General features: G+C 36.1%; 1 protein-coding gene across 1 annotated transcript; it reads right to left on the reverse strand.

The window, feature by feature from the left end:
- Positions 1-1,137: 1,137 nt before the first annotated feature.
- LOC139103285 (proteasome adapter and scaffold protein ECM29) lies at positions 1,138-9,826 on the reverse strand. The gene is made up of 28 exons (XM_070657785.1): positions 9,659-9,826; positions 8,858-9,105; positions 8,656-8,774; positions 8,374-8,523; positions 8,014-8,292; positions 7,738-7,933; positions 7,568-7,653; positions 7,246-7,435; positions 7,010-7,155; positions 6,614-6,917; positions 6,346-6,532; positions 5,907-6,263; positions 5,659-5,834; positions 5,476-5,577; positions 5,191-5,397; positions 4,999-5,113; positions 4,742-4,925; positions 4,347-4,635; positions 4,026-4,262; positions 3,580-3,924; positions 3,343-3,499; positions 3,069-3,227; positions 2,854-2,985; positions 2,461-2,770; positions 2,192-2,375; positions 1,974-2,109; positions 1,686-1,895; positions 1,138-1,562 (listed from the first exon to the last, which is right to left on the reverse strand). The coding sequence occupies exons 1-28, from the start codon at positions 9,681-9,683 to the stop codon at positions 1,360-1,362; spliced, it is 5,433 nt and encodes a 1,810-aa protein (XP_070513886.1). The 5' UTR covers positions 9,684-9,826; the 3' UTR covers positions 1,138-1,359.
- Positions 9,827-9,882: the final 56 nt, after the last annotated feature.

Below are 9,882 nucleotides of genomic sequence, written 5' to 3' on the forward strand. Positions count from 1 at the left end.
TGACCTCTAACGGCCGCGGACTCGACTCAACAGCGTATTTATCCCGGCGACGTCCAATTCATTCTTGCTCGAGTCAGTAACGACGCCGCAAGACTCGTTGTCACTCTCAAACATTTAGAACACCTGCCACAGTTTCAAATTACATTTTATTAAGGAGTATAATACTATACTGATCACATTTATCACTTCAAAACGATCGCACGGTACTCGTCTACGACAATCCCGATATCGCGCGCTAGACTAACAAACTTTCAGTACTACAGTGGTCGTGCAGCGACACAAGCGTCTTCATGATTCGTCGATCCGACCGAAGATGGCGGATAGAATAAAGAAATTGCGACCCTTGCCGCGACAACGTCCGATGATTTTTTTAGAGACTTGAAATGGTAATCGGTTCATGCACGCTATTGTCCCATGCGTTACAATATTAAAAATAAAGTCATAAACTAACACCGCGGAACGTATCACGAATAATGTTCGAGAATATGTCTTACAGTTCTCACGGCGAGCGTTGCAACTGAGCCAGCGCGAGAAATGTGCCGCGTTTCAACGTCGTTCATATCGCGACGAGATTACATTTCGCGACGCTGCGTAAATTGCGCTGTACGTCCTCGTCAAGTTAAACGCGTCGTGATGCTGTTCAATGCAACTGAACCGTCTCGCGTTCGATGAATTATCCGGTGAAGGCTTTTCGTGAAACGAAACATTCAAGTCAAAAGCGCCACACCGAGTGACCTTACTTCCGAGTATTACATTCACGTTATTCCCTCAAAAAATATTGTTACCTTATTAAAAACCATCGTCCGGAATCGTTCGTAATGCGATAATTTATTAGGCGGACACAGAATGATACTGGTAATTGAGGATCACGGGGATTAGTTGGTGTGCACCGTGTATCGTCCTGCTGCTTCGAGATCTCCGAGCTTAGTGACAAAATGGCTGCCCGAACAACGTGCATCGTGCGAGCCACGTTCGCGTGACTACGCATGTGTGACGAGTACGGCTGCGCATAGAACTCAGGAACAGGTGTAGAATATTGGAGTCTGTTCCCGCAAAGGTCATCATCGACGGCACCTTCTTCTTTCTCGAGTAAGTAACCGCACAAAATTCTTGAAGTATATTTAGAAACACCTGCCATAGTTTTAAATTACATTTTATTAAGGAGTATAATACTATATTAGGCACATCTACATTTAACATATTAAATAAACACGTAACCATAGCTATCAATCTTTTGTTGTTGCCGTTCCGAAATCGCCAGCATCAACAACAATACGCATTTTGCAACACACTTCGATGTGTGCGAAGAATAAACTTGATCCGGGATACCATGTGCACAATTAATATATGTATGATTAGTTAAATTTTAAGCATTTCTTTAATATCAATTACTCTGGTCCGTATTTCGGGCTGGTTGTCCTTTGCTAAATCGGGTAAGAGTTCTTTTAAAAGACGTGTTATTTTGTCAAGTTGTTCATCGTTATTTGTTTCACGCATTTTTCTTGCTAATGAAAGAACTATATTTAATGCTTCTTTTCTAATTTTAGTGAACTTTGAAATATCTGCAAAGAAACGTAATATAATTAATAATAATACAAAATTGTACGTCAAAATTAAAATGTTAAATAGAAGTAATATGTTCACATAGCATATTTTATAATATGCATATAAATATATATACTTACTTATACAATATGATAATATTTTGTTGAGACTATCGTTTATTTGATCTAATAAACTTTTGTCTTTTGGTGGCATTTCTGCTTTACTTATTTTTAATAAGACAAGTCTATCCACAAAAAGATTTAATGCTGTTAAAATTGAGACTTGAACAGATCTCGTACTGTTTGGCAATACCTTTTGACAGTGAGTTACAAATTCTATGCAATATTTATCTGCAATCAAATCAATTTATGAAGATTCTTAAAATGTATATATTCTTTTACTGAGTAGGATTTAAATAATTTTGTAACCTTGAGTTTCTTTGGTGGAAGGCCATGCTTTCCCAAGCACCTCATAAACCGTTTCCTGCAACTTTATATTATTTTCTTTTTTCTTCCTATTTTCCTCCACAGTGTCTTCCTCATCATCATTATTTTTATCTGATACCTGCATGTAAAATATATATTAAATATTATATTCATATTTGCAACTATTCTAATATTTATAAAAATATTGCAATGTACTTTACTTTAATCAATATTTCCTGTACAATTTCGTATATTTCTGTAAATCTGTCAATATCGAGTTCATGTAAGACCGTAGCAAATGCTTGTAACGCGTGTCGTCGATACTCCGCGTTCTCTTTCTTACTTTCTCTATGTAGAGTTACTACAATTGTATCTAACAACGCAGTATCTGCATTTAAGGCTTCTCTGGAATGATATCCGAATCGTTAATTTTAATAGGTATTAATTACGTTGCTTACATTATAAAATTACAAATTAACATCTGACGTACTTGCTATTACATGCTAACATAGCAAGAGCATTCAGTAAACGTTCCTTTCCATTCCACGTTCTACCGCGCAAACCATCAGTCAGTATCTTCAATAAAGTATTCCTGGCTTCTGTATCAATATTGGGACCCAATTTTAAGGCAACGGTATGAACTGCGTTTGCCGCTTGCACTTTCGTAGTCCACGATGCCGATTCTAAAGCCTTATGTAATATATCAGTTATTGCTCGCAAATTTTGCACAATTCCTGCTTCAGTCCCGGGCGTGATTTCATTCCAAAAATCAGTCCACAATTCAACAGTGCTTTCGTTTCCTAGAAAGTAACGATTTAAAAAAAAAAACACGGCATTCTTGTAAGCGATAAATTGTGAATACTAAAATGCATAAAATACATACCTGGTATCTTTTCGGCATGCATCGCAAAGAAGGCAAGGGGAATAACTATTTTTTTATAATTCTTTAATTTCTCTTGATTATAATTATTTATAGACTGCAAAGTTTGACCAATCGCTAATCTTATTGCGTCATCTGCAATTTATATTTTTACGTGAAACAAATTACAAAATGCTATACCATAAATAAATTACGTTACTATTAGATATTTGATGTACCTTCACGTTCCAAGTACCACGTGTTCAGAGTATTGAATAACTTATCCAGACTAGAATCTTTAGCCGAGCCAACTATGTGTCCAATGCTAACTGCGTTATTTTTTCTTACAGCAGCATTACGATCCAATAAACCATTGAGCAAAGCAGATAACACTTTAGCTGATAAAAAAAAAACAGCGTAGTTAATTTATATAAAAAAAAACTAACTTAAAAATCTTTTTCGTAAAATAAAAATATTTATTATTTTGTTTTTTTAATTAAAATAATTACTAACCACTGTAAGGCTGTAACTCCGTTTTTAAATGCGTGCTGAGAAGAATTACAAAATGCGAACAGGCGATCTTTGTTCCAAATCCTATACTGTATTTGATTAAATCTATTACTTTTGGCATTAAATCCTTTAATACATCGGCATCGACATATTGAATGCACTAAAGAAAAACATTAGAAATAAAGTATTAAAGCATATTCAATTGATCTCGCTTATAAATCTTCGTAAAAATAAAAATACCTTTGTTATCGTATCTGACGCATAATGTCCTTTGGCAACGTTCGCTCTAAAATTATCGATAACTTCCTGAGTTTCTGTAGTCGCTTCTAACACATTACTCAAATACGAAAGCTTAGGATTCTCTGATTCACCGATCGTTTCCAGTAATGACGGTATCAGATTGACGAGCGACGGTTTTAATAGAACGCCGGCTGTGGATACGAGTTGCGACACTGTTTGCAAAGATATAGCTCTTACCGTGTCCACGACGTGAGTGATACCAGTATCAAGTAGCACTGGCAAAATCGCTTGAATAACTTCCTTTCCCGCATTACCGTGAGACGAATCGCAATAACGTATACAAACCTATAATATAAATATAAAAGTATAACATAATGATACTATATCTCCGAGCTATGAACAATCGTAAGTTACAAAAACTGATATCCTGTATCTGTACGCCTCACCTTACTAAGTATTTTAGTAGTATTTGTCGCAGCTAACCGCGTGCCTTCGTGAATATCGTCCATTACGCGAAACAGTTTCTTCCAGAGTTCTGGACCGCATTCGGCGAAGTCGAACTGAACATTTGATGTCCTTAAAAGATCTGCGAGAGCATTACAACAACTGATACGCACTCTCCATTCGTTATTCGTTAGATTATCAGTTACATCAGTCAATATTTCTTTATGATACTGTTCGATCTATGGTATATAAAAAAAAAACAAATGTTGCTTACATTATATGCACATTAAACGCCGTTACAGATATCAAATAATATTACTAACAGCTTTCGTCGTGGAGGGAACCATAGCTCGCCAGATGCTGGTCATGCTCTGTTGAATTCTCGGTGTTGGATCGAATTGATATCTATATAATCGCGGTATAATATTAGGTAAATATTTGTTCAGCTCGTCCTTCCCGATATTAGCGATTGCCGCAAAACCAAACGCAGCTCCTTTTTTGGACGTCCATATTGCATTATGATTTGCCAAACGCATAAAATCATACACAAGCTCCGGCTTCTGTAATTCCGTTGCGAGAGAACAAATCTCTCGATATGTTGATAGGTTACCACTGAAAAGTTACAAGTTATTTGAATGTCGAATATTTTTTCGTTATTAATATAGCGTAATACCTTTAATTAAAAGTTAAAATAAAATACTCTGCATTTGATTCTTACCCAGATGGGCTTTTTCCCAATTGACCTTCTTCAAATAACTTCGTATCAGGGGTAACTTGCTGCACTGTTCGGCGACCCTGTGTAAACTGATCTAATATTTTGGACACTAAAGCATCGCGTTCTTCCGGTTTGCTATTAATATGCACCAAACTAAGGCCTTTCGAAGCAATATCTTGTACTATATCTGTTATAAGATAAAAGATTTAATATATCTGTCTTAACTCAAAAATAATAAAGTTTATAAATCCATTTCTTACCACTATCGTCTGAGAGAAAATCTATAAACACGTGGTGGATCGTAGACAATCTTTCCTTAATGCATTCTCGTTGAACGTTGTGTTTTAGAAGTGCAAACAACCATACACATACTGCCTTTAAAAAAATAATCATGCTGATAATAAGACAGAAACTTCTTTAATCCTTTAAAATTTATGTACTTATGTAAATACCTGTCGTAAATTTGGATGAGGCACTTGGTGTATATTAAATAATTCATTCAACACGTGTATTAGTAACTCATCACTTTCCTTACTGTACGAAACAATGTGTTCAGTAGATAAAGTCGTCCAAGCATCTCTGGCTTCTGGAGAAGCTTTCGCTTGAACACAGCAAACTAGAGCTTCTCCAAGAACTAAGTGGATTTCAACATCTTTTGTCTGTTAAATATGATATATTATTATTACGTAAATACATATAAAATTTGTAAGAAGTAAAATTTAATAAAATGTATGCACCTCTTTAACAGTTGCTACAATTTTATCAGCGATATTTGCGGTATACGGAAAACATTCACCAACACACAGATATCCTAAAGAAAGCGCAGCTTTTTCTTTCATCTAACAAAAGTAAAAACGTAAGATTTAATTTGCGTATAAAATAATTTTATACATTATATAATTGTGTAAAAAAAAACAAACCTTAGTATTCAATTTGGCATTAGATAAGACGGAAAAGAGTGTTTCTACTATTGCTTTCTTATTCAATTCGTTATCGCCTTCGGCTGGCAAAGGTAAAGAGTATGTTTTACCTAAAATGCCAACGGCTTGAATAGCTGCGTCCATTAATAATATTGCATTATCGCGAAGATATGTACCTGCGTAATAAAAAGTATTTTAATTAAACATATTCATAATACGATTGTATATATACTCGTATCAATGCATACATATTGTTTTCACAATATCGTTGTAAGTCGTCCAATTGCACAAATCTTCCTTGTTAACATATCGTTGTTGTATTAAATTTCTTTCCATCATGTAAGTCAATGCCATTAATGCACCGTGCTGTGCTTCCAAACTTTTTTTACTCATAACGTTCATAATACTCGAAACATGTTTCTCAAATTCACTCTTCGAAAAGTAACCCGTAATAGAGGCATACGCTTTTGCGGCTAATTGTCGTACATCTTGTTTAGCGGAAGCTAGTAAGGAGCAGAGCCATGGCAACTCTTTCTCGTACGATTTTATTATATAATGCGGAACGGATCCAAGTACTTCTAATAACGCGCTCAAGGAAACGTGATCTATAACAAAACATTTAATTAAAAAAAATAATTTTTATATAATTAATTATTTTAGTTATCTTTTATTTTAATTATTTTTTACCTGCGGAAGAATGACTCAAAAGCAAGATCATATCAAGATAATTATTTAATATCTCCGGTTGATCTTTGTATAATTTTTCTAAGTATCGTCCAATCAAAGGAGTATGCTCGCAGGGGTGCTGCAACGGTTCATTTCGCGTGGGAATATTAGCACTTTTAGCGAGGCAAACGCGAAAATAAGAAATAATCTGTAATAATAATAAAAATAGCGATTATAAACATACTTCCGCGGCATTTACAAAAATAACTGGCTTCCTCCTGGAACTTACTTCAGAAAACGTGGCAATGCTATATGGAAGTACGTGCTTATCCGTGTTTCTACCACTGCCTGCGGCGGGCAGTCTTGATTGCATCTTGGAATAAACATAACTTACTAACTTAACAAATTCAGGCAACGATATTTTATTGCTAATTTGCTGATTGTCCTCGTTTTTATGCACAACGCCGTAAAGCGCTTTCATGGCTTCTGTGCTTATCTCGTGTTTATTGTCCCCACACGCTAATAACAAGAGATATCGAGATGGTGCATCATCAGGTGGAAATACGGTTGCGGCATAATGCATTGCCACAAATCTATTTGCAAATACACATAACACACATGATTAGAGTATAAATTAAAATTAATGTAATGAGTGAATGTAATCTGCAATAATTCATGTATGTACCTAACGTTCGATTCTGGCGACTCAATATGCACCGATAATAGAGCGTTCATTAAAGCTATATTGCTTTCATCCTCTTTATTCAGTACAAATGCAGATGTTACGGAAATTAATGCGTCTCGTACTGTGCGTCGTAGCTCGCCATCCGTCTAAAATGTTCACAAAACGTTTAATAAATATGTAAATATAATTTTATCAGTAATCATTACTATATATTTTTAAAACAATCGTGCACTTACAGAAACAAGCGTGTCAAATAGATTATGTAACAAGCTCAAATCCTTGTTTATCAGAGATGGTATTCTTTGACCAAGCTGTCCAATAACCGTATATGCCATTGGTTTATGTATATCGTCGCCTTCAGAGATTAATTTTATCATGCCGTTCAAGATTACGGCGGCGACACGGGTTAACGGTACAAGACTGCAGCTTTAAAAATATTATTTTAATTGAGTACAATTCGTTATATAATTGAGATGCATAATATGTTAAGTATTATCGTGCACATAAAAAATCAATTTATAAAATATTCGTGAGATTAATAATTTATAAAATACTTACTGCTGAACGATATTTGACGTAAATTGCAACGCTAATGATTTTAATTTTGCATTCGTATTTTTTCCATATAGCGAATCAAAAATAACCTAAAGAAAAAAAAATTATACCTTTATTAAATAATACCGTAATTGCAACATACGATATCTTTTTAAAAATTAAATTATACATACTTGAATACACGGCGGTATAATAAATCCCGCTTTAGTCACTTTACAAAGATACTGTAACAGTTTTAGACGAATTCGAGTGCTCGCAGGTAGCCGTTTCATTTCGGGTTTCACCTCTTTTTGCGTAGCTAACGCGTCTGTGCCCAAGAATAATGTGTAAAGTGGAGCTGCTAATTGCATCGAAGACCAATCCAATGTGCTAAACAGATAAATACAGTTAAAATTATGAGACTAATCTATCTCATTCAAAGAAATTGAGAACCAAGTTGTTATAAGCACCCAATTATTTTTTTCAACTCTAAATCCGCCACATTAGCAACGCTAAATCGGGTATCCGCCGCCGCTACAATCAGGTGTATCAAGATATCTGTATCCGGAAAAAATCCACCGACGAGGAATTTAACAATACCCAGCTTTATCTGTTCGAGTTGCTCTGCTGTAGGTGGAGTCTCGCCAATTACTCTTTTAAACGCATAGTCACTTAAACCTGGTGGTACGGTAAATTGAGACCAATCGATGGTTTGACCCGACTGTTGATTTTCGGTTTGTCCTACAGATCTGATAATATATATATATATTTATATCAGTGAGCAATTCAGTGAGCGTTTAAAAATAATGATTATAGAGTCCGTAACTTACCCGTATGGTAATAACAATACATCGAGCATAAAATTTATAAGCTGCTTCGCCACATAAGGCTTGTCTTGTAAACCCAAAAGAGACGCCCGTTTATCTGGATCCGTTGGTATGTTGATATGCCCTAATGCTGGCATTATAATCAACATAAGGCTAAAACAATTTGGTCGTTTACAATATCACAAAGAAACAAAAACCTTTAAACCGTAAAAATAAACTTTTCCATAAAAATATAAAAGAAACTAATATTTAAATTGTAAAAAAAAACATTTGTAACAGCTGTACCTATCCTGATGAGATAATGGCTTTCCTTCAATAGCATTCAATACACTTGGAACTAATTCTGCTTGCTTGTTCATCTCCATACGAGGATATCCCAGTTTTATATATATTATTGTAAAGTTCTACAATTATATACAAATATGTATTATAATATGTCCTTTTTTGATTTTCTGGAAAGCAAAGGCTATTCATGCAGTAAACCTACAATCACAAATGAACTAGCAGCTGGATCTTGATACTGTAAAAGCAAAGCTTCAACAGGCAGCTGTACTTGAGGTCTGCTTTTTATTCTCTTGTTTATATGAATTAGCAGCTCCATCACTTTCTTCCTAACACCTTCCTGTGCACTGGACAGCTTGAGCAGCACAGGAGGTAAAAATTTGCAGACAGATGCTTGCAACTGCTCATCTGTCTCTGCAGAACCCAGGCGAAGGAACACCCGCTCGAGCAGAACTAAATAAAACACAACAAGAGAACGTTTATGTCGATATTACACAATAAATTACACAACAAATATTATTTTTAATTTTTACCACAAGTTAATTATAAGAGAAGGAAATGTTTAAATTATGTCTATTACATTTTTTCTCCAAAATAAAATGGGAAACATGTTTTTCGATCAGTATTGAACTAAACAACGTAATCGGTTGTCATCGTACGTGAGATCATCGCGAAAAAGCGCTGACATCACGTGCTATCGTATCCGAAGTAACAAGCGCGATTTAAATTGGAGACTGGAACTTGACAACTGTAAGAACGTGTCCGGGGCGTTGAAGGAGAGGAAGGAAGGGTGACGAGGAAAGGATAGAGAGTCTGCGGAGGCTGCAGATCTTCCTCGAGATCGTTTCTCGGGCATAACAGTTCGGGTTTACGTCCCGCTGCCTAGCTTCGTTCTCCTCCTGACTCGAGACGAGCGACGTGAGCTTGCGGCTCAGTCGTCGACCACGTCATGCACAAAAGGGGATCGGTCTCTATCTCTTTGACTTTTTTTCTAGGGAGTACTTACTCAGTTCGTCCGTAGCCGCTGCCATTTTGAAAAAGTCTATAAAGAGGAGACGGCGAGTCCGGACGGCGAGGAGTCGCTGTCGCGTGAAGACGCTGTTCGACGCCGCAGCGTCGAGGGCTCAACGCCGGGATTGTTAAATTCGTGAGCCTTAACTCCTCGTCCAGTTCTATTCTCTTCGACGAGCCGTGCAGCACACGATGCGCCGCGTGTATCGGCAGTATCGG

The sequence above is a fragment of the Cardiocondyla obscurior genome, linkage group LG06, assembly GCF_019399895.1.
Source record: "Cardiocondyla obscurior isolate alpha-2009 linkage group LG06, Cobs3.1, whole genome shotgun sequence".
NCBI lineage: Eukaryota > Metazoa > Arthropoda > Insecta > Hymenoptera > Formicidae > Cardiocondyla > Cardiocondyla obscurior.